Below are 25,000 nucleotides of genomic sequence, written 5' to 3'. Positions count from 1 at the left end.
TTGTTAAGGATTTGGCATCTATATTCATGAGGAATATTGGCCTGTAATTTTCTTTTCTGTACTTTCCTTTTTTGGTTTAATGTTAATACTAATTTCATAGAAAGGGTTAGGAAGCATTCCCTCTAATATTTTCTAAAAGAGATTATATAGAATGGTGTAAATTCCTCTTTAAACATTGAGCAGAATTCTCCAGTGAAACCATATAGGTCTGAAGATTTCTTTTTCTCATTTTAAATTACCTAATAGTTATAGTGCTGTTCAAATTATCTAACTCACATTGGGTGAGTTGTGGTAGTTTGTACTTTTTGAAGAATTGATCCATTTCATCTAAGTTGTCAAATTTATGTATGTAAAGTTGTTCATAGTATTCCCTTATTATCTTTTTGGTATCTGCAGGGTCTGTAGTGCTATCCCCTATTTCATTCTTGATATTAGCAATCTGTTTTTATTTTATTTTTTGTCAGTCTTGCTAGAGGTTGCCAACTTTGTTGATCTGAAAAGATATTTTCTTTTCTCTATTATTTTTCTGTTTCCAGTTTCATTGCTTTCTCCCTTTTTCTTTATCATATCCTTCCTTATGCTTGCTTTGGGTTTAATGTGCTCTTATTTTTCTAGTTTCTTGAGATCGAATCTTACATTATAGATTTGACATTTCCTGTTTTCTTTTTTTTTGAGACAGAGTTTCACACTGTCGCCCAGGCTGGAGTGCAGTGGCGCGATCTTGGCTCAATGCAAGCTCCACCTCCCGGATTCATGCCATTCTCCTGCCTCAGCCTCCCAGGTAGCTGGGACTACAGGCACCCGCAACCTCACCTGGTTAATTTTTTGTATTTTTAGTAAAGACAGGGTTTCACTGTGTTAGCCAGGATAGTCTCGATCTCCTGATCTTATGATCCACCTGCCTCGGCCTCCCAAAGTGCTGGGATTACACGCGTGAGCTGCTTCACTCAGCCAGACACTAAATCACTAAGCATTTAGTGATATAAATTTCCCTCTTGTGCTTTAGTTGGTTCCTAAAATTTGGTAAGTTCTATTTTCATTTTCATTCCATTCAACGTATTTTTTAAATTTTACTTGTGATTTCTTCTTTGACCCCTGGATTATTTAGAAGTGCTCTGTTTAGTTTCCAAGTGTTTGAAGATTTTTCTTTTAACTTTCTGTTACCTAATTTGAGTCCATTGTGGTAATAGAACATACTCTTCGTAATTTCAGTTATTTCAAATGTCTGACGTTTGTTTCATGACCTTGCATATGATTTATCTTGGTATATATTCCATAGATGCTTGAAAAGAAGGTGTGTTATGCTATTGTTGGGTAGATAATTCCATGAATGTCAATTAGATGCGGTTGGTTGATGGTGTGTCATTGCATTCTTATATATTCTTGTTGATTTTCTGCTTGATTGTTCTATCGTTGAGAGAGAATACTGAAGTTCCCAATTATGTTTGTGAATTTGCCTGTTCCTTTTTTTTTTTTTTTTTCAGATGGAGTCTCACTCTGTCACCCAGGCTGGAGTGCAGTGGTGCGACCTCAGCTCACTGCAATCTCCACCTCCTGAGTTCAAGTGATTCTCCTGCCTCAGCCTCCCAAGCAGCTGGGAATACAGGTGCTCACCCCCATGTCTGGCTAATTTTTGTATTTTTAGTAGAGATGAGGTTTCACCACATTGGCCAGGCTGGTCTCAAACTCCTGACTGCACCCACCTTGGCCTCCCACAGTGCTGGGATTATAGGTGTGAGCCCGGCTGCCTATTTCTCTTTTTATTTCTACTGGGTTTTACTTCATATATTTTTCAGCTCTGTTGTTTGGTGTATACATATTTAGGATGGTTATGTCTTCTTGGTGGATTGACTTTTCCCACATTATATAATGTCTGTCTCTGGCCTTGGTAATTTTCTTTGCTCTGAAGTCTACTTTATCTGTTATTAATATAGCCACTCCTACTTTCTTTTGATTACTTTTTGCATGGTGTATCTATTTCCATTATTTTGTGCTTAACTCTCCTATATCATTATATTTGAAGTTATTATTATTATTATTATTATTATTATTATTATTATTATTATTATTATTTTTGAGACAGGGTCTTGCTGTGTCACCCAGGCTGGAGTGCAATGGTATGATCTTGGTTCCCTGCAACCTCTGCCTTCCAGGTTCAAACAATCCTCTCACCTCAGTCTCCTGAGTAGCTGGGATTATAGGCATGCACCACCATGCCTGGCAAATTTTTTTTGTACTTTTAGTAGAGACAGGGTTTTGCCATGTTTGCCAGGCTGGTCTTGAACTCCTGGCCTCAAGTGATCCATCCACTTTGGCCTCCCAAAGTGCTGAGACTATAGGTGTGGGCCATTGCACCTAGCCTTCAAGCTATTTCCTTGTAAACAGCATTTATTTAGGCCATTTACATTTAACGTAATCACTTATATGCTAAGGTTGATGCGTGTCATTTTATTTTTTGCCTTCTTTGATTCTTTTTTCTTTTCTCCAGCTTCTAGTGAGTTCCTTGAACAGTTTTTTAGAATTCCATTTTGATTTATCTGTAGTGTTTTTGAGTATATTACTTTGTATAGATTTTTTATAGGTTGCTCTAGGTATTACAACATACATAATTTATCAGAGTCTACTGGTTTCAACACTCTACCAGTGACTTCCCTTTACAACCCTTTCTCCTCTCCCATTTATAGGATAATTGCTTAAATATTTTATCTACATACACTGAGAACAGAATTAGACAGTGTTACAGTTTTTGCTTTGACTGTCAAACGTAATTTAGAAAACTCTAGAGGAAAAGAAGAGTCTATTGTATTTACCTATAGGTTTGCTCTTCCAGAGGCAGGGGGTGGTAATGGAGGGTAAGCCTCTGTCACCAGAGACTTTACTGTACTTTCCCTTTTACTTTCAGATGCTACCAGGGTCCCTGAAGAGGGAAGATGTGAGGAAACAGGTAAAAACCATTTTGTTCTTTTTTTGCATTCAACAAGTGTTCTTTCTTCCATCCTGGTATTCCAAGATTCCTTTTTTAAAAAAATTACTTCCTTTCTGTTCAGGGAATTGCCTTTAGCCATAATTTTAGGGTAGGCCTGTGTTGAACAAAATTCTCTTTGTTTTCCTTCACTTGAGAATGTCTTGATTTCCCCTTCATTCCTGAAGGGTATTTCCATTAGATACAGGACTGATTCCAGATTGACAGTTCTCTGAGCACCTGAAAAATATTGTGTCACTTTCTTGTGGACTCCATAGTTTTTGATGAGAAACCCACTGTTATTTGAACAGTCTTCCTGGTATAGGTAATGTGTCATTTTTATGTGGTTGCTTTCAAGATTTTTCTCTGCCTCTTGTTTTTAGAAGTTTGACTATGATGTGTCTTGGCATGAATTTCTTTGGATTTATCCTGTTTGTGATGCACTCAGCTTCTTGAATCGGTAGACATATGTTGTGTATGTATGTTGTCAAATGAAGACAATTTGCAACCAATACTTCTTGGAATTTTTTTTAAGGCCCACCCTCCTTTACCTCCCCTTCTGGGACTTCAATGACAAAATGTTAGATCTTCTTTTATTATAGTTACACATGTCCTTGAGGCTTTGTTCCATTTCTTTTTTTTTTTTTTTTAGACGGAGTCTCGGTCCGTCACCGGGGCTGGAGTGCAGTGGCTGGATCTCAGCTCACTGCAAGCTCTGCCTCCCGGGTTCCCGCCATTCTCCTGCCTCAGCCTCCGGAGTAGCTGGGACTACAGGCGCCCGCCACCTCGCCCGGCTAGTTTTTTGTATTTTTTAGTAGAGACGGGGTTTCACCGTGTTAGCCAGGATGGTCTCGATCTCCTGACCTCGTGATCCGCCCGTCTCGGCCTCCCAAAGTGCTGGGATTACAGGCTTGAGCCACCGCGCCCGGCTGTTCCATTTCCTTTCATCTATTTTCTTTCCATTGTTCAGAATGGGTAATTTCTATTGTTATATGTTTTGTTTCACTGCTTCTTTCTTCTACACTCTCCATTCTGCTATTGAGCCAATCCATTATGGTTTTTATTTCAGCTCTTGTATTTTTTAGTTCTAAAGTTTCCATTTGGTTCTTCTTTATATTTTCTATTTCTTTGCTGATACTTTTTATTACCTTATTTGTTTCAAGCACATTTATAATTTCTCAGTGAAACATTTTTATGATCGCTGCTCCAAAATCTTTGTCAGATTATTCTAACATCTGTGTCGTCTTGATGCTTGTGTCTGTTAATTATCTTTTGTTACTCAGTCTGAAAATGCCTGATTCTTAGTATGACAAGTAATTTGCCATTGAAGTCAGGATATTCTGGGCACTATGTTATAAGACTCTGGATCTTATTTAAATCTTTTGTTTTAGTGGGCTTCCCTTTATACCGCTCCAGCAAAATAAAGTGGGGCACTGCCTCATTGCTTCCAGACAGGTATAAAAGTCCAGGTCCTCCATTCAGCCTTTCTTGAACCTGGGGGACTGGGAGAGATGAGGCCTCCATGTTATTGTTAGGTAAGGGTGGAAGTTCAGGTTCCCCACTAGGAATCCACGACAACTCCCAGGCTGGGAGTGGGAGGGTTGCTTCATTACTGCTCCCTATGTGGCTTTCATTGACACTGTGTGTGACAGAGAGAGAGAGTGGCGCTTGTTACCACTGAGTGGTGGTGAAAGTCCCAACTCTCCACTAGGCCCCCTCTGACACTACTCCAGTGGGGGTGGGGGAAAGGCCTCATTTCTGCACTGGGGTGGCTGTGGATATCCAGGCTGCCCACACGGTCTCCACCAGCACCACACTGGGAGAGGGTGATCCCAGTAGGGGTGAAGGTCCCAGCTCCAACTCTGGCATCATTCCGACTGAGTATGGGAGTGGCCTAGGGTTCTTTGTTACAGCCCGGTGAGGGTGAAAGTCCAGGTTTCCCACCCAGCCTTTGCTGACAGGGGTGAGGATGGAACTTGGCAGGAGCAGAGCAGGTATTGACTAAAAGAGCTCTGTCTTTCTAGGATGCCCCTTTCCTTGTTCTTTGGCTAGAAAATCATAGTTTTGCTAGAACTTGTTTTGTTGGGACTTGTTTTGTTTGTGCCCCTTGGCATTTTCAGTTGTTGGCTTCTTCAATATTCACCCTGAGATATATGAGGCAAAGAGAAATCCCAGGGAATTCACCACCGTTCCTTAAGTCTCGAGGTCCCTAAACAGTCTGCTTCTCTCCATCTTTCAGTCTTCTTATGCTTATCTTGTCATGTTCAAGGTTTTCAGTTATACTTGGCAGAATAAATAAATACATCTACTCCATCTTTCCAGAACATCACTGCTTTTTGTTCATTTTATTTATTTATTATTCATTGAGACAAGGTCTTACTTTGTTGCCTGGGCTGGAGTGCAGTGGTGCTATCATGGCTTACTGCAGCCTTAAACTTCCAGGCTCAAGTGATCCTCCTGCTTCAGCCTCCCAAGTAGCTTGGACCACAGGCACATGCCACCATGCCCAGCTACTTTTCATTTTTTGTTTTTGTTGGGTAGCTGCACAGAGTCTTGCTGTGTTGCTCAGGTTGGTCTCAAACTTCTGGCCTTAAGCGATCCTCTTGCCTCGCTCTCCCAAAGTGTATTACAGGCGTGAGCCACCACACCCAGCCCCATCGGTGCTTTTGGAAGAAGGTGTTCTTCCCTCTCTCTGTTTCTCTCCCTATGGCCAGCTGCCTGTGGAGGGCAGTGGTGCTGGAGTGAAGACCTCTCAGCGCATCCCTCATCATCTGTAGGATGTGCATGGCTTCCACTGCTATCTGTTCTGCTCCTGAGACACTCGCTGGCTACAAGATTATAAACGTGATGAGGTTTCAGCCTCAAGACTCTCCATTCAATAACACTTCCTACAAGATACCTTTTCTAGTTTTTTTTGTTTTGTTTTGTTTTGAGATAGGGTCTGGCTCTATCACCCAGGCTGGAATGCAACGGCACGATCTGCTTACTGCAACCTCAGCCTCTCAGGCTTAAGTGATTCTCCTGCCTTAGCCTCCTGAGTAGCTGAGACCACAGGCACCTGCCACCATGTCCAGCCAATTTTTGGATTTTTTTTTTTAGTAGCGATGGGGTTTCACCAGGTTGCCCAAGCTGGTCTTGATTTCCTGAGCTCAGGCGATCTGCCCACCTTGGCCACCCAAACTGCTGGGATTACAGGCGTGAGCCACCATGCCCAGCCCTACAAAATATCTTTTCTTTTCCTTTCTTTCTTTCTTTTTTTTTTTTTTTTTTTTTTTGAGACAGAGTCTCACTCTGTTGCCCAGGCTGGAGTGCAGTGATGCAATCTCTTCTCACTGCAACCTCCGCCTCCTGGGCTCAAGTGATTCTCCTTCTCAACTTCCTGAGTAGCTGGGACTACAGGCGCCTGCCAACACGCTCAGCTAATTTTTTGTATTTTTAGTAGGTATGGCATTTCACCATGTTGGCCAGGCTGGTCTCGAACTCCTGACCTCAAGTGATCCATCATCTCAGCCTCCCAAAGTGTTGGGATTCCAGGCATGAGCCACCGCTCCCGGCCGAGATATCTTTTTCCTCCTCAATATCTATGTGCTCCTCCCTCAACCTTTGGGGGCTTCAGTGTAGGTGGTCAGATTCCCCACCACTTACGCCTCTGATGAAAAGAGTGGAAATGGTAATAACTGGATGGTGTCACTAAACTACAAATACTTTCAGGTGGGCCTGTGCCATTTTCAGCGGGCTCCAGTTCTCCTGCTTGACTTGAGTCATTCGCATTTCCTGAGAGCTGGGTAGAGGGGGAGTTGTGGAGGAGCCCATTCTGAAACTGATCTGATATTGCAAACCCACACACTGAAAGGAAGAACTGCCCATACGTACTCGAGTCTTCCGATCTGACTCCGAGCCTGCATCCCCCTCATTCGTCTCTTTTCTCCACTCCCCGGATCATGATGCTACTTGGTCCCCCTCAGAGCCATAGAGAAGCAGGGGGTGTGGCCATGGAGGGGAAACCTCTGTCACCAGAGACTTTACTGTACTTCTCCTTTTGCTCTCAGATGCTGCCAGGGTCCCTGAAGAGGGAAGACACGCGGAAAGAGGTAAAAACCATTTTGCTTTTATTTTGCATTCAACAAGCAAATTATTATGGAACAGCAGTTATAGGCCAGGCATACCTCCCAGAGCTGGGAATACAGCGGGGACCTCCCTGGCTCTCTCTTACCTGTGTTACAACAGGTTGTAGACAGACCCCTGTCTTGAGCATCCTCCTTGCCAGGCCTGTTGAGTCTTCTGAGAGTAGGGTAGGTTACTGGATGCCTAGGAGGGAAGAAGGAGCCAGGGAGGCCGGCCCCAAGGTTCTGCAAGGCTCTCAACAGGCCTGGACTGAGGAGGTCTGGACAGCATGGCCCTGTCCTGAGCCTCTGTGCATAATAACTGCTGTCCCTAACCTCCACCCCACCCTCAGCCTTCCAATTCCGGGCCTGGGGCCCTACTCCTGTGCTCCAGAGACTCCTGGAGCTCCTTGAGGCAGCACACAGCCCTGCTCTGGAGACACTCACCTCCCACTCATGCTGGGATGCTCCAGCCCGGCCCAGGGCAGGGTGTGGCTGGAGGGTGCCAGCAGAGGAGGGACGATGGCCTGGCTCCTGGAGGCAAGTGTCGGCTGCAGGAAACAGAGTCTATTCCTTGCCACAGCCCTTGTTACCCGTTAGGTAACCTTAAGGGGATTTCAAAGAACACTGGTCCTGCAACCCTGCAAAGTTTTTTATGGAACATGTAAAATAGATCCCATGGTCAAAGAAGTATGGACAATGTATTATACTATACTCTAATCCCCATATCTAGAGATTAATGGTGTAGATAGAGTTTCCTAAAAGGTTTTTAAAGCTCTGCAGTAAAGAATCTTACTTAAGCCAGGTGCGGTGGCTCACGCCTGTAATCTCAACACTTTGGGAGGTCAAGTTGGGGGGATCACCTGAGGTCAGGAGCTTGAAACCAGCCTGGCCAACATGGTGAAACCCCATCTCTACTAAAACAAACAAACAAACAAATAAATCAGACAGGTGTGGTGGTACATGCCTGTAGTCCCAGCTACTCAGGAGGCTGAGGCAGGAGAATCACTTGAACCCTGGAGGCAGAGGATGCAGTGAACTGAGATCACACCACAGCAATCCAGCCTGGATGAGAGAAGAATGAGATTCTGTCTCAAATAATAATAATAATAATAATAATAATATTACTTAACTCTTTAACCCTGCCTTTCTCAAGTGTATGTGACCTTGAAGATGTTTTTTGCATGTGACATTATGAGCACTTGCAGGGCTCATGTCAATTCTGCCTGGGGAATCTGCCTCAGCTTCAGACCCTGCACCCCAAATTCATGCTCAGGTCAAGCCAGACCCCCTTCCTGCTGTCCACAAGCAGCTTAGCTTTCCCCACACCCATGAACTGATACCCGGCAGCCCTCGGCATGAGCCATGTGGCCCGAGGAGATAAACACAGAGAGACAGAGGAACACTGATGCGTGGGAAATGTTGGCAGGTGAGTGGGAGGGACTTGGGTTGGTGCTGAGACCGGAGACACACTCTGCTGTCACATCCTTCGGGGTCCCCGGGGGCCAGCACAGAGGGCCACGATCATGTAAATTGGGACTTAAATTTAACTCTATGTAAATATAACTCTATGCAGAGGTCAGGGATGGTGGAGGATAAGCTCAATGCAGAGAAAGAGAGAAAGATGGGCAGCAATTGCAGAACCTAACCCACAGATAGGTTTTGTTTGACCAGCTCTGCATATTTTTAGTTTATGTATTTTTTATTTTTTATTTTTTCAAGACAGGGTCTCGCTCTATTGCCCAGGCTGGAGTGCAGTGGGGAGATCACCGTTCACTGCAGGCTTGACCTCCTGGGCTCAACTGATCCTCCCACCTCAGCCTCCTAATTAGCTGAGACCACAGGTGTGCGCCACCATGCCTGGCTAATTTTTAAACTTTTTTTGTAGAGACGTGGTCTTGTTATGTTGCCCAGGCTGGTCTCAAACTCCTGACCTCAAGTAATCCTCCCACATTGGCCACTTCTCCTTGGTCTATTTTTCTTTTTAAGTAGGTCATTCCACATAGAAGTTTAGCTTCTTACTTCTCTTCAAACAGTAGAAGATCAGACAGTGCTGAGCTCAGGTTCTGTCTGGCAATAACTGAGTAGAACTGAGACAGCTACCACCTTTAGAGGAGGTACAACCTTTGTCCCCACTTGGTTGATTTAGTTTCCTACCTGGCCTGTGGGGCATTCTCCAGAGACCTTGCAGACCCCTCAAAATGCTCTCCTGGTGTCACACTTTATTTTTTGTTTTGTTTTTGTTTTGAGACAGGATCTGGGTCTGTCCACCCAGGCTGGAGTGCTGTAGCACGATCGTGGCTCACTGCAACCTCCACTTCCCAGGTTCAAGCAATTCTCCTGCCTCAGCCTCCTGAGTAGCTGGGATTACAGGTGTGCGCCACCACGCCCAGCTAATTTTTTGCATTTTTAGTAAAGATGGGGTTTTGCCATGTTGGCCAGGCTGGTCTTGAACTCCTGACCTCGAGTGATCTGCCTGCCTTGGCATCCCAAAGTATTGGGATTACAGGTGTGAGCCACTGCGCCTGGCTCACCCATACTTTGTTACTGGTTTTAGAATTCCTTTTTGCCTGGTCTTTCAAACCAAGTTTTGACCATGTCAGTCCCTGAGTATAATCCTTGATGAGTAGCACCAGAGAGAGCTCCATGTTATCCGGGGCCTGGCATTCAAGGCACTCAGTGGTCTGGTGCCACTTAAAGCCTGCGAGCCAGGCAGGGAGTTTGTAAAATTAGAGATGGATGAATGGATGGATGGAAAAAAGGAAGCAAGGAAGGAAGGAGTTCTGGGAAGAGAGAGAGGCTGCCCTCACAGGGCTCTCAGTTTGAAGGAGAGGCACAGCATACCAGAAAAAACTCCTGGCCAGGAGTGGTGGCTCATGCCTGTAGTCCCAGCACTTTGGGAGGCCGAGGCTGGTAGATCTCCTGAGGTCAGGAGTTCAAGACCAGCCTGGCCAACATGGTGAAGCCCCATCTCTACTGAAAATACAAAAATCAGCCAGGCGTGGTGACACCTGCCTTTACCCAGCTACTTGGGGGGCTGAGATCAGAGAAGTGCTTGAGCCTGGGAAGCAAAGGTTGCAGTGAGCGGAGATTGCATCACTGCACTCTTGCATCCTTTTTTCTCAAAAAAAGGAAAGAACTCCGTGAGCATCTCAAATGCCACATCCCCACAATGCAACCAGACCCAGTCCTCCCAGATCCAGGGGAAGGGTTGGAGTTCAGTGGGTGAGCAAGAAAAGCCATGTGGAAGAAGTAAGTGGCCAGATGGCTCAAAGACAAACTCTCCCCTGCTCAGGCTTCCACCCAGACACGACACCATGCATCTCCTCGGCCCCTGGCTCCTGCTCCTGGGTAAGGACTGTGGCCTGGGCCAGTACTGGGGTTCTGGGCTGTCAGTGGGCACTGGAGGAGGAGGAAAGACCCAGGCAGAGAGGCGTCAACATAGGGTAGGGTGGGGGTGGCAGTGTGTAGAGATAAATGTACATACAAATATATGTTTCCCATATATACATACGCTTCTCTCATTGCATCCTGCTGTCTTTGTGTATCTCTGTATTTCTCCCACTATCTTCAGAGAGAATTCTTTAGTTTTTGGAAAGCTCTCAACTGAGTGCAGTGGCTCATGCCTGAAATGTCAGCACTTTGTGAGGCTGAGGTGGGAGGATCACTTGAGGTCAGGAGTTTGAAGCCAGCTTGGGCAACTTAGCAAGACCCCTATCTCTAAAAAGAGTTAAAAATTAAACAAATTTTAAAATAAAGAATAATTTGTAAAAGAAGGCTCTCATGCCCCCTCAGTAATGCTTTCTGATCACTGTGGTGAGTTCTAGAATACTTGGCTTTCTCTGATTCGAGTAAATGGAATATTGATCACCCTGAAACCCTCTACGCCTGGGAGGGGGCCTGCGTCTGGGTCCCCTGCACCTACAGAGTCCTAGATGGTGCCCTGGAAAGCTTCATCCTGTTCCACAATCCTGAGTATAACAACAACATCTCGAAGTTCGAAGGGACCAGACTCTATGAAAGCACAAAGGATGGGAAGGTTCCTTCAGGGCAGAAAAGGGTGCAATTCCTGGGGGACAAGAATAACAACAACTGCACACTGAGTATCCACCCGGTGCACGTCAATGACAGTGGTCAGCTGGGGCTGAGGATGGAGTCCAAGAATGAGAAATGGATGGAACGAATACACCTCAATGTCTCTGGTAAGGCCTTCGGGGAGCGGGTCTTCTGCTCTGGGCAGGGGTGAGTGGGAGGCAGGAAATACCTGACTGCTGGCAGAGAGCTCACAAACCAAGCTTCCTGCAGAGCTCAGGCAGGGGACGCCAGCGGGCGATGATGGCGACGCATCAGCACTAGTCTGAGCTGCAGGACCTCGAATGTCCCAACTGACCCTCAGTTCTTGCCCCTCTGAGACCTGGATTCCAAGGTTGTCGGATCTCCTGATCTTTCTCTCTTTCCTTCTCACCATGTATTTTTCAGCTTTTGTGACAAACTCATGTTTGGCCTTAGTACAGTAAACATCCAAGCACCGCATCCCTTTAGTGGGGTGGTTCTGCATGTAGCCAGCCTCAGCTCTCTCCCAGACTGGACTGCCCCCTTCAGACAGCGGGGTCTGAAGCTGCATCTCTCACCCTAAACTTAGGGCTGCTCAGAGCTCCCTATAGAGGAAACTGTGTGTGGAACGGAGCAACCACACTCGCTGGGGCAGAGGCCCCAGACTTGTGTTTGATGAGTCAAATCCACCCCTACATGTGCAGTGCCATAACTGAACCTGTGTTATAAAAATCATAAAATAATTTTTAACTTTTTTTCTCTTCTTTTCCCCTTCCCCTTCCTTTCCCTTTTTATGAGACAGGGTCTCGCACTGTCATCACCCAGGCTGGAGTGCAGTGGTGCGATCTCAGCTCACTGCAGCCTTGATCTCCCGGGCTCAAGCTATCCTCCCACCTCCAAAGTAGCTAGGATCACAGGTGCATGCCACCATCCATGCCCGGCTAACTTTTTAATTTGTTGTAGAAATGGGTCTTCATGTGTTGCCCAGACTGGTCTTGAACTCCGGCCTCAAGCAATCCTCCTGCTTCAACCTCGCAAAGCATTGGGATTATAGGCGTGAGCCACCGTACCTGGCCTGATCTTCTGGTTTTTCAAGAGACGATGGAAATCTAGATTTTCCAGTGAAATCTCTCAGTGTGTTAATGTTCATGGCAAGTTCTCATGAGCTCTTCAAGGTTAGATGATACTGTTGTCGAACCCCACAGGCCAGGTTTGAGCTCCCGATGCGTAGTTAGCCAAACGCTGACACATCAGTGCCTAAAAGCTGAGAAAGGATTATTTAATTTAGCCAAAGCGAGGAGGCAGAAGAGAGACACTCTCAAATCTGACCCGACTTCGAGCGTTACTGGGGGCTTTTATGAGTAAAGTAGGTGTGTAGGAGGTGACCTCCCGATCATTAAATCTGTTGTGCCTCTCGGCTCATCAAATTTCTGGATGTCATCAAGGAGGTCTGTGTGACCTAAGGATCATTGTTCTTTGAAAGAGAGACAAGTTCATTTATCTTGCAGGCAGCTGCCAGGGGTTCAGGATGTAAGTTAAACAATTATTAGTGAATTAATGGTTACCTGCTACTGAAATGATCAAATGTAACTAATCGTGCATGGAGGAAGAAAAGGACAAAGAGAAAAGAAAAGAAGCAAAACGAACATCTTACAATTTGTATAACATAAAATTGTTATAAGCTCAGTATAACTGAGTTATAAGCTCAGTTATAGCACTGCACATGTAGGCGTGGCTTTGACCCGTAAAACACAGGTGTGAGGGGCCCCTGCCGTAGAGAGTATGGGCACTCCGTTCCACACCGTTTCCTGGATGGGCAGTTCTAAGCAGTCTTAAGTTTGGGGTGAGCAATGCAGCTTCAGACCCCGCTGTCTGAAGGAGGTGGTCCAGCCTTGGGGAGAGCTGAGGCTGGGTGCACACAGACCCACCCCACTAAAGGAATGCGGTGTTTGGGTGGCTGTAGTACTGAAGGAAACCATGAAACCAACACAAGTTTGTCAAAGCTGAAAAGCCTGTGAACTAAACTGATAAAATTCACTTAGAGGTGGTGGGAATAGAACTTTGCAATCATTCAGAAAGCAGACATCTGGCAATGAGCATGAAAAAAGAGTGGATTACAGTTCCCAAGGAGGTTTAGTGTGGTCAAGGTCTTTCAGAGAGGATTTCAAGTGAGCAAAAGTGATTCAAAGTGGAGAAAAGCAGGACTCGGCTGGGTGCAGTAGTTCCCGCCTCTAACCCCAGCACTTTGGGAGGCTGAGGTTGGAGGATCGTTTGAGCCCAGGAGTTTGAGATCAGACTGGGTAACGTGGCAAGACCCTGTCTCTACAAAATATTTAAAAAACTAGCTAGGTGTGGTGGCACATGCCTGTAGTCCCAGTTACTCAGGGGGCTGAGGTGAGAGGATTGCTTGAGCCTAGGAGGTCAAGGCTACAGTGAGCTAGGATTGCGCCACTGCACTCCAGCCTGGGTGACAGAGCAAGACCCTGTCTCTAAAAAAAATGAGGCCGGGTGTGGTGGCTCACACCTGTAATCCCAGCACTTTGGGAGGCCGAGGCGGGAGGATCACTTGAGGTCAGGAGTTCAAGACCAGCCTGGCCAACATGGCAAAACCCTGTGTCTACTAGAAATACAAAAAGTTAGCTGGGCGTGGTGGTGGGCACCTGTAATCCCAGCTACTTGGGAGGCTGAGGCAGGAGGACCACTTGAACTGGGGAGGTAGAGGTTACAGCGAGCCAAGATTGCGCCACTGCACCCCAGCCTGGGTGACAGAGGGAAACTTCATCTCAAAAAAACAAAACAAAACAAAAACAAAAACAAACAACAACAACAACAAAGCAGGACTGGAGAGAGGTGGAATGAAGTGGCAAGGGGTTCCTGAGGGGTGATTTGGGACAGGACATCTAAAGCCAAGTGTACGCTCACGTCTTCAGTCCCCCAGGCTCCAGCATGGACTCTGTTCTTTTGCAGAAAGACCTTTTCCACCTCATATCCAGCTCCCTCCAAAACTTCAAGAATCCCAGGAAGTCAGTCTGACCTGCTCGCTGAATTTCTCCTGCTATGGGTATCAGATCCAATTGCAGTGGTTACTAGAGGGGGTTCCAATGAGGCAGGCTGCTGTCACCTTGACCTCCTTGAGCACCAAGTCTGTCTTCACCCGGAGTGAGCTCAAGTTCTCGCCACAGTGGAGTCACCATGGGAAGATCGTGACCTGCGAGCTTCACGATGTGGACGGGAAGGTCCTCTCCGAAGACACGGTGCAGCTGAACGTGAAGCGTGAGTCTCCCCGACGTGCCTGTGGGAAGGGCAAGGTCTGTGTCACCTTCTCCCTAGCCCTGCAGGGGGCACACACCCAGGGCACCCAGAAGCCTGCACAGACGGTGCCGTCCTCCAACCCCGGTCACACCGCCTAGTCAGCCCTGGTGTTTTGGGAAACAGATTTGCTTTAGCCTAACAAAATAAAACGGTCCATCCTCAAGCCATGACATGATTTGGGGATTATCTGGTTAGGTCTTTTTGTTCCCCTCTTGGTGGGAATTTTTTTCGCATCATTACCTTGTGCCTCATTCATTCAATAAATATATATCACGAACCTACTAGGCACCAGGCCTTATTACGGCTGCCAGTGAGGGGCACAGGGTGGGGGACAGGGTACAGCAGTGAGCAAAGCTCTTGCCCCACACGGAGCCGGCGCTGCAGTGAAAGAGACAGACAACAAATGGATTAACAAAGAAATACAGAGCATGAGCCAAGACATTAGAATATGGAACAAAGCAATGTTAACAAAGAAATATACAACACTATTGTAGGTAGTGATATGTGTGTTAGGGAAAAAATAAGGCCGGGAGAGGGGAGTGATGGAGAGAGACCTCTCTAAGAAGGTGAGCACTTATGCTGACTGGAATGGAGGAAGGGGCTGAGGCCAGCAAATATTTGTGACAGGAGGATTTCAGGGAAAGAGAAGAGCAGGTTCAAAGCTTTGAGGCAGGAGCTGGGAGTGGGAGGACCTCAGAGGCTGAAGTTCACGGGCCGCATGGTAGGACAGGAGGCAGGAGATGGAGCAGGACTCTGGATCCCGAGGGCTGAGGTGAGGGTTTGGGATTCTGTGCAAAGCACGGAAACCACTCATGGTTTCCAGCAGGATTGGTGAGGTCTGGTGGATGGTGTTAGGAACCCTGCGTGCTGCTGGGGGAGACTAGCAGGAGGAGGAAGTGGGAGGGGGAAGCTGAGAGCCGAGTTAGGAGGCCGTGACCATCACCTGGGTGAAGGGACTGGCAGGTCACCACTTTGTCAGAATAAAAGCACTTTCCACACCCTCTGCCCTCTGAGAAGTCCCCGCCCCCTCCCTGACTGCCCTTCTGCTCCTTCAGACACCCCAAAGTTGAAGATCGAGGTCATTCCCAGTGAAGCCATAGTGAGGGCGGGGGACTCTGTGACCATGACCTGCAAGGTCAACAGCAGCAACCCAGAGTACACGACGGTATCCTGGCTCAAGGATGGCACCCCGCTGAAGGAGCAGAATACGCTCACGCTAACCCTGCACGAAGTAACCAAGTCCCAGAGTGGGAGGTACTGCTGTAGGGTCTCCAATGACGTGGGCCCGGGAACGTCGGAAAAAGTGTTCCTGCAAGTGCAGTGTGAGCCCCTCGGAGCTGGGGACGGGCCAGGCAGGGAGGTAGCAGGGGTGGACCTGGAGAGGGGAGCTACGGGGGCTCTCGGGACCGTGTGCACAGGTTGGGGGTGCTCTCCTCACCCCTCCACTCACCTCTGCCCCCTCTTCCAGATGCCCCGGAAACTTCCAGGGTTCAGATCATCCAGTCACCGGCTGTGGAGGGAAATGAAGTCAAGTTTATTTGCACGTCACCGGCCAATCCTCCTCCAACAAATTACACGTGGTACCACAATGGGAAAGAAGTGCAGGGAAGGACAGAGAAGGAATTCCAGATCCCAAAGATCCTCCCCTGGCACGCTGGGACTTATTCCTGTGTGGCAGAAAACATTCTTGGTACTGGACAGAGGGGCCCTGGAACTGAGCTGGATGTCCAGTGTGAGTAGCCACGGAGTCTCTGGTTCTAGGGAGAGAAGATGGATGGGGAAGGGGGAAGGCAGATGGGGTGCAGGGCATTCTGGGGTCCTAGAGTCAAGAGCAAGGAGCAGCCAGAGTCTCCTGACCTGTAAGCTTCTCAGGGCAGGGGCTCTATTGCTTGTTGCTCTTCACAGCTGGTGCCTAGCTCACGGAGGGTGCTCGGTAGATGCTTGGGTCTTTTTTTTTTTTTTTGGTTGGTTGGTTGGTTTGTTTTTTTTGAGACAGAGTCTCGCTGTGTTGCCCAGGCTGGAGTGCAGTGGCATGATCTCGGCTCACTGCAAGCTCCGCCTTCCTGGGTTCACGCTATTCTTCTGCCTCAGCCTCCTGAGTAACTGGGACTATAGGCGCCCGCCACCACGCCCGGCTCATTTTTTATATTTTTAGTACAGATGGGCTTTCACTGTGTTAGCCAGATCTCAACCTCCTGACCTCGTGATCCACCCGCCTTGGCCTCCCAAAGTGCTGGGATTACAGGCGTGACCCACCACACCCAGCCTGTAGATGCTTGTTGAATGAATGAGGCCAGGTGCAGTGGCTCACACCTGCAATCCCAGCTCTTTGGGAGGATGAGGCAGGAGGGTCTCTTGAACCCAGGAGTTTGAAACCAGCCTGGGCCACACATCAAGATACCATCTCTACAAAAAAAATACAAAAATTAGCTGAGGATGGTGGTGCGTGCTGGTGGTCCCAGCTACTGGGGAGGCTGAGGTGGGAGAATTGCTTGAGCCCAGGAGGTCGAGGCTGCACAGTGATCTGTGTTCCTGCTACTGCACTCCAGCCTGGGTGACAGAGCAAGACCTGGGTCTCAAAAAGAAAAAGAAAAAGAAAATGCTGGGACTGGGATTATAGGTGTGAGCTGGGCATGGTGACTCACACTTGTAATCCCAGCACTTTGGGAGGCCGAGGTGGACAGATCACTTGAGGCCAGTAGTTCGAGTCCAGCCTGGGCAACATGATAAAATCCCATCTCTACAAGAAATTAGCCTGGCATGGTCACGCACGCCTGTAGTCTCAGCTACCCAGGAGGCTGAGGTGGGAGGATCACCTGAGCCTGGAGGTCGAGGCTGCAGTGAGCTGGTGATCGTGCCACTGCACTCTAGCCTGGATGACTCAGTGAGACCTTGTCTCAAAAAAAAAAAAAGAAAAGGAAAGGAAAAAAAAAAAAGGATTGGCCAGGCATGTGGCTTACGCCTGTAATCCTAGAACTTTGAGAGGCCGAAGTGGGCAGATCACCTGAGGTCAGGAGTTCGAGACCAGCCTAGTCAACATGGCGACACCCTGTCTCTACTAAAAATACAACAAATTAGCTGGGTGTGGTGGCAGGCACCTGTAATCCCAGCTACTCGGGAGACTGAAGCAGGAGAATCGCTTGAACCCAGGAGGCAGAGGTTGCAGTGAGCCGAGATCAGGCCACTGTACTCTAGCCTGGGGGATAGAGTGAGACTCTGTCTCCAAAAAAAAAAAGAATAATTAACTGTAAGAAACCAGGACTCCATGAGGACACAGACAGAGACTTAGCCAACCTAGGCAGTGGCTGAGTCTTAAAAGAGGTCTTGAAATTTTTGATAAGAACTGGGGCAAACTGTCTCATTACCTCTCCATTGTGAGACCCTCTTTACCACCGTGAATCTTGTCACCGAGTAGAGCACAGGACAAAAAAAAATAAAATAAAATGCATAGGCTTCATCCTTGGACCCTGAGATGTTATATGTGCTAACGGGACAGGGTGGCCAAATCCTGAGCATCTCAGACAGCTGGATGCGCGACTGCAACAGCCACAGCGATGTTTGTGGAGTGTTTGCCACACGTCACACTCTGCTCTAAGGGCATCATCTCATTTCCTTCTTGAAACAATTCCCAGGAGCTTAGGAACTCTCAGGACTCACCCCCCACCTTCCCTCCGTGGCCTTTTGTTTTTGAGATGGAGTCTCCCTCTGTTGCCCAGGCTGGAGTGCAGTGGCTTGATCTCTGCTCACTGCAACCTCCACCTCCCAGGTTCAAGCGATTCTCTTGCCTCAGCCTCCTAACTGAGACTATAGACATGCACCATCATGCATAACTAATTTTTAAACTTTTTAGTAGAGACGGGGTTTTGCTGTGTTGGCCAGGCTGGTCTAGAACTCCTGACCTCAGGTGATCCGCCCGCTTCGGCCTCCCAAAGTGCTGAGATTACAAGTGTGAGCCACCGTGCCTGGCCTCAGGACCCCATTTGACAGATGCGTAAACTGAGACCTGCAGCCCATGCCTGTGCACCTCTCAGCAGCCGTCTTTCTTCAGTGCTGTGCCCCGAACCCCTGCACCAAACCACAGCCAGGCCAGAGAGCCAGGACAAGGTCTCTGTTCTCACACAGATGCAGGAAGGAAGCACAAGCCCCCCTTAGATTAATTTAGGACCTGTGCAGATGCCTGGGACAGGTAACGGGAGAAGAGGGAGCAGGAGGGAAGAGGTACTATGGACAGCTGGCTTTTCTTTACTCACCTCTCCGGCTTTCTTCCAGATCCTCCCAAGAAGGTGACCACGGTGATTGAAAACCCCACGCCGATTCGAGAAGGAGACACGGTGACCCTTTCCTGTAACTACAATTCCAGTAACCCCATTGTTAACCACTATGAATGGAAACCCCGTGGCGCCTGGGAGGAGCCATCGCTTGGGGTGCTGAAGATCCAGAACGTTGGCTGGAACAACACAGCCATCGCCTGCGCAGCTTGTAACAACTGGTGCTCGTGGGCCTCCCCTGTCACCCTGAATGTCCTGTGTGAGTCCCTGGGCTAGGCAGGGGGATCTGGGAGGTGGCCCGGCTGGGATGAGGGGAAGAAGGGGACGAGGCCAGAGCCTGGGCCAGTGTCTTCAAGAGAATTGAGGGATAGGAGCCCAGCCTCAGGGCCAAGGGGAGGGGAGGCCTGGGGACAGCAAAAGGGACAGGGAGCGGAGAGGTCAGCTTGGGACCCTTGCCCTCCAGATGCCCCCCGAGGTGTGAGGGTCCGGAAAATCAAGCCCCTTTCTGAGATTCACTCTGGGAACTCGGTCAGCCTCCAATGTGACTTCTCAAGCAGCCACCCCAAAGAAGTCCAGTTCTTCTGGGAGAAAAATGGCAGCCTTCTGGGGAAAGAAAGCCAGCTGAATTTTGACTCCATCTCCCCAGAAGATGCTGGGAGTTACAGCTGCTGGGTGAACAACTCCATAGGACAGACGGCGTCCAAGGCCTGGACACTTGAAGTGCTGTGTGAGTTGGGGCCAGAGGCTGAGAGTGGAGCAGAGCAGGGACCAGTGGCCTGCCTGGTGGTGACTTTGCACCCCCTCCCCCTGCCCGCCATGCAGATGCACCCAGGAGGCTGCGTGTGTCCATGAGCCAGGGGAACCAAGTGATGGAGGGGAAGACGGCAATCCTGACCTGTGAGAGTGACGCCAACCCTCCCATCTCCAGCTACACCTGGTTTGACTGGAATAACCGAAGCCTTCCCTCCTCTGGCCGGATGCTGAGGTTGGAGCCAGTGAAGGTCCAACACTCCGGTGCTTACTGGTGCCAGGGGACCAACAGAGTGGGCAGGGACCACTCGCCTCTCTTCACCCTCACCGTCTACTGTAAGGCCTTTTCCTGCTCTTGTTCTTGTTGGTGGTGTCCTTCTTTCCTTCTTTCTTTTTCTTTCTTTCTTTCTTTTTCTTTCTTTCTTCTTCCTTCCTTCCTTCCCTCCCTCCCTTCCTTCCTTCCTCCCTCTCTCTCTTCCTTCCTTTCTTTTCTTTCTCTTTCTCTCTTTCTTTCTTTCTTTTTCTTTCTTTCTCCTTCCTTCCTTCCTTTCTTTCTTTCTTCTTTCCTTCTTGCCTTTCTTTCCTTTCTTTTCTCTCTTCTTCTCCTTCTTCTTCTTTTGACTCCTCCTCCTTATTCCTCTTCTTCTGCTTTCTTCTCCTCCGCTTTCTTCTTCTTCTCTTTCCTGCTCCTTCTCCTTATAGAGACAAGGTCTTACTCTGTCACCCAGGCTGGAGTGCAGTGGCATAATGACACCTCACTGCAGCCTCCAATTCCTGGGTTCAAGCAATCCTTTCGCCACAGCCTCCTGAGTAGCTAGGACTATAGACATATACCACGCGGCTAATTTTTACATTTTTGTAGAGATGGGGTCTTACTATGTTTCCCAGGCTGGTTTCAAACTCCTGACCTCAAGTGACCCTTCTGCCTCAGCTTCCCAAAGCCCTTGGATTAGAGGCATGAGCCACTGTGCCCTTAGTTCCTCCCTGTTTCCTCTCAGGTTCCTTCTGGCCCTGTCTGCTCCTGTGACTTCCCGAAAAGCCTTCTAGACCAGCTGGCCCCTTCTTCCCCAAATCACTGTCCCCTTTCCCATTCACACCCCTTGCTCCAGGCCACTTGCCACTGTGCTGGAGAAGTCATCCTGTCCTGCGTCATCAGTCTCTCTCTTTTTCTACCTCCCCTGCAGTCTCTCCTGCCTCCGTCTAGGGTCCCCTCTCAGGCTGCTCCACCTTCCAGAAGTCCTGAGCTCCTACTGAGTCCCCGTCTCTCTCTCTCTCTCTCTCTGACTACTCTGTCTCTGTCAGCCCTGACAGGCTCCTTGTTTTCATCTTTTAAGATGTAAATGATTTTTTTTTTTTTTTTTTTTGAGACAGAGTCTCACTCTGTTGCACAGGCTGGAGTGTAGTGGCACAATCTCAGCTCCTGCAGCCTCGACCCCCTGGGCTCAAGTGATACTCCTGCCTTGGCCTCCAGAGTAGTTGACTTGAGTGATTTTTAAACAGATCATACAAGCACACGGTAAAAAAATAAAATGTAAGCATGAAAGGGTAAATAGTGGAAAGACAGATGTGGCTCACTCTTGATCCCCAAGAACTCTTATCTCCACCAAAGGTCCTCACTGCACACAGTCATCCCATCTCCCCCAGGGGTATTTTTCACACGCGCAATTCACATACAGAGGTCTGTGCCCATACACGCTTCCTCATGACACAGACGAGGCAGAGCTCACACTTTGCCCAGGAATTTTCTCTGCTTTTTTCCATGTAATAATACTGCTTGGACATTGTTCTGTATCTATGCATACACAGAGTGTCTAAAGTCTGGAGCCTGGGCATGGTGGTTCATGCCTGTAATCCCAACACTTTGAGGGGCCGAGGTGGGAGGATCACTTGAGCCCAGGAGTTCGAGACCAGCCTGGGCAACATAGCCTATACCTCATAGCAAGACCTCATCTCTACAAAAAATACCAAAAAATTTTTTAAAAATAAACAAAACAATAACAACAACAAAAAAGAGTCTGGAAGCATAGGGAACATATTTAATTAATTTATTGTACTTTTTCAGATTAATAATTGGAAACATGGCCTTAAATTGAGGGAACCTGGCCAGGCACAGTGGCTCATGCCTGTAATCCCAGTACTTTGGGAGGCCGAGGTGGGTGGGTCACTTGAAGCCAGGAGTTTGAGACCAGCCTGGCCAATGATGAAACCCCATTTCTACTGAAAATACAAAAATTAGCTGGGTGTGGTGGTGCACACCTGTAGTCCTAGCTACTCAGGAGGCTGAGGCAGGAGAATTGCTTGAACCCGGGAGGCGGAGGTTGCAGTGAGCCAAGATCTCACCAGTGCACTCCAGCCTGGGCAAAAGAGCGAGACTCTGTCTCAATCAATCAATCAGTCAATCTAGGGAACCATCACCAGCACAACTGAAGGCCAAAGGAAAATATATGGAACATGATATCAGAAATCTAACAGACACATCCCATCGTATAAAACCATTGTTCCCTGGGCGTCCTCTGCAGACAGCCTGAGAGCCTCCTCTTTTTCCCAGGGCCGTGGAGTCCTCGCATATGAAGGTTGCATACGTCCTCCTCCCAGTGCCCTCTTCAGAGCCTAGGTCTGCAGCCTCTTGTTTTGGGCTTGCAAGGACAGTTGCAAGATGCATTCCCATGTGGAACTGCTGGGTGGAAGACAGGTGCATTTTCAGAGCTGATCACACAGCCATACTGCTGTGAAGAGCTGCACCCATTCACGCGAGTGCGGGTCACAGGCTCTGCGTGTGCCGTGTCTGTGGGAAAAGCAGCTCCTCAGGAGAATTAGTGTCTTCCTCCTAAAGGGAGGCCCAGAGCAAGCAGGGGCCAGTGTCACCCTCTTCCTCTGCACCCTGTCCCATGCATGCAGGGGAGAAGAACAAGTCTGGCTGCGGAGAGAAGTCCAGGATGCCTTCCAGGCAGAGCTGGCCTCTCAGCTGATTAAGGGCTCTCCTTTCTCCACCCAGATAGCCCGGAGACCATTGGCAGGCGAGTGGCTGTGGGACTCGGGTCCTGCCTGGCCATCCTCATCCTGGCAATGTGTGGATTCAAGGTCCAGCGACGGTGAGTTCCTGCTGCCCCCCACCACCTCCTCTTTCCCTTGGCAGAGACCCGTGTCTATCTCAAAGCCTCCAGCCTGTGGAGTCCCTGACCCTCACACCTGTGCCTTTATTTCTCAGTTGGAAGAGGACACAGAGCCAGCAGGGGCTTCAGGAGAATTCCAGTGGCCAGAGCTTCTTTGTGAGGAATAAAAAGGTAGGATGGAGCTGGGCACGGTGGCTCATGCCTATAATCCCAGCACTTTGGGAGGCCGAGGCAGGCAGATCACCTGAGGTCAGGAGTTCGAGCCCAGCGTGGCCAACATGGTGAAACCCTGTCTCTACCAAAAATATTTTAAAAATTAGCCGGGCGTGGTGGTGCATGCCTGTAATTCCAGCTACTCAGGAGGCTGAGGCAGGAGAATCGCTTGAACCCGGGAGGCGGAGGTTGCAGTGAGCCAAGATCGCGCCATTGCCCTCCAGCCTGGGTGACAGACTGAGACTGCACGCCCACCAAAAAAAAGGATAGGCACGAGGCAGACCGTGAAGCTGAGTGGGGAAACAAGGTGAAGGAAGGAGATAAAATGTCCTCTGGGGAGACCTGGGCTGTCAGAGGCCAGGGAAGGGGCCGAGGGTTGGGGAACAGGTGGTTAGCACTTCACCCTCGTTTCCCTCCCAGGTTAGAAGGACCCCCCTCTCTGAAGGTCCCCACTCCCTGGGATGCTACAATCCGATGATGGAAGATGGCATTAGCTACGCCACCCTGCACTTTCCCGAGACGAACACACCACGAACTGGGTACTGAGGGTACCAGGAGCGTGACCCTGCACCCTGGGAGGGAGGCGGGAGGAAAAGCTCTTGTCTCGCCTGCCCTCTGTGCCAGGCCCATGCCAGGCACCCTGATACATGCACTGCCTCATTCCTGCTCCATAACAAGCCTCTGGGTAAGGGCCAGTCTCCGGAAGTGGACCTGCTTCTTCAAGTCAGCAGCGCACATGCCCAGTCCGTTCTTATCACAAAGGTCAAGACCTCGTGATACACACCCACGCCTACTCCCTCCACACACATTTGCACGAGCTCCTGCTGTGAGCTTTGGGCACTGGGGAGGCCTCAGGTTTTACATAAGAGGCTGAGGTTGGGGTGCTGTTGGGGGCTCTGGGTGTTGAGAGGGAGGAGAGTTCATGGGCGATGCTTCATACGTGGTCATCTGTCTGCCCTCTCTCTCAGAGATGCAGAGACCTCAGAGATGCAGAGACCTCCCCCAGACTGCGATGACACAGTCACTTATTCAGTGTTGCAGAAGCGTCAGGTGGTAAGGAGGGTGGGGCTGTGGAAGGCTGGGGACGGGCGCCTGGCTTCCGCGGTGGGTCCCACATAGGAAGGACTTGGGTAGGCATCCGTCATGGCAGAGGTTGGGTGTTGGAGACGGTTGCTCTGGCAGAGCTGGTCAGAGCCAGGCAGGTACCTCCGGGTCCTGGATACTGGCCACAGCCAGTTTCCTGACACGAGGACGCCCGCCTGGGCTTTTGGACCCCCGGGTGGAATGAAGGAGAGAATGCAGAGAAAAGCAGCGGTGGAGGCTGGTGACAGCGGGGCCAGGCTGACCACCACGCGGTTTTCTCAGGGCGACTATGAGAACATCATTCCAGATTTTCCAGAAGATGAGGGGATTCATTACTCAGAGCTGATTCAGTTTGGGTTTGGGGAGCGGCCTCAGGCGCAAGAAAATGTGGACTATGTGATCCTCAAGCACTGACCCCGGATGGGCTGCGGCGGAGGCACTGGAGGCAGCAGGGGCCAGGGAAGTCCCAGAGCTTCCCCAGTCCCAGAGCTTCCCTAGACACCACCACACGGCTTCCTCCTCCGCGCATGCGTGCGCGCGCACACACACACACACACACACACACACACACACACACACCACACATGCTCACTGCGGAGAACCTTGTGCCTAGCTCAGAGCCAGTCTTTTCGGTGAGGGTAACCCCAACGCTCCAGAACTCCTGTCCCTGTTCTTTTCCACTCTCCTTGCTACCCAGAAACCCATCTAAACACCTGCCCTGACATGCACACCTCCCCCTGCCCCCACCATGGCCACTGGCCACCCCCAGCCCCAGCTGCTTATGTCCCTCCTGGGATCTGCTTGTCATCATTTTTCCTTCCCTTCTACATCTCTCTGGCCCCCTACTCCTGATGTGACATCCCCAGTCACAAATATTACGCCCAGTTTCTGCCTCTGGGGGAGAGCCCAGAAAAGGACAGAAATGAAGTAGGAAAGGGCCCAGTCCTGGCCTGGCTTCTCCTCTGGAAGTGAGGCATTGCACAGGGAGGCGTACGTAACAGCGGCCCCTTGACTCCAGGGACTCCGGGTTTGAGATGGATGCACTGTTGTGGATTAACATGCCATGGAGACAGAGCTCACAATAAAAATGGCTCAGATGCCACTTCAAAGAACCAGCGAACGCTTTTCAGTCTGTGGAGTCAG

General features: G+C 49.2%; 1 protein-coding gene and 1 pseudogene across 7 annotated transcripts; both read left to right on the top strand.

Annotated features, from left to right (window-relative positions):
- The first annotated feature begins 846 nt into the window (after positions 1 to 846).
- Positions 847 to 7,991, top strand: LOC111529934 (annotated as a pseudogene).
- On the top strand, positions 7,012 to 24,969 carry CD22 (CD22 molecule). 7 transcript variants are annotated; one of them, XM_023196967.1, is made up of 14 exons: positions 7,012 to 7,053; positions 10,361 to 10,416; positions 10,893 to 11,267; positions 14,086 to 14,391; positions 15,486 to 15,752; positions 15,899 to 16,162; positions 18,700 to 18,957; positions 19,162 to 19,425; positions 19,521 to 19,784; positions 22,444 to 22,540; positions 22,657 to 22,732; positions 23,195 to 23,313; positions 23,743 to 23,827; positions 24,140 to 24,969. In XM_023196967.1, exons 2-14 carry the CDS (start codon positions 10,383 to 10,385, stop codon positions 24,269 to 24,271), a joined length of 2,541 nt encoding a protein of 846 aa, XP_023052735.1. In that variant the 5' UTR covers positions 7,012 to 7,053; positions 10,361 to 10,382; the 3' UTR covers positions 24,272 to 24,969. The 7 variants fall into 7 exon arrangements, with proteins under 7 accessions (XP_023052735.1, XP_023052732.1, XP_023052734.1 ...); XM_023196964.1 differs by having other exon boundaries at positions 10,887 to 11,267; XM_023196966.1 differs by having other exon boundaries at positions 10,198 to 10,416.
- The last annotated feature ends 31 nt before the right edge of the window (positions 24,970 to 25,000 follow it).

The sequence above is a fragment of the Piliocolobus tephrosceles genome, chromosome 21, assembly GCF_002776525.5.
Source record: "Piliocolobus tephrosceles isolate RC106 chromosome 21, ASM277652v3, whole genome shotgun sequence".
Lineage (NCBI taxonomy): Eukaryota > Metazoa > Chordata > Mammalia > Primates > Cercopithecidae > Piliocolobus > Piliocolobus tephrosceles.
The sequence above is the reverse complement of the archived record's forward strand: the minus strand, read 5'-3'. Positions and strand labels throughout refer to the sequence as shown.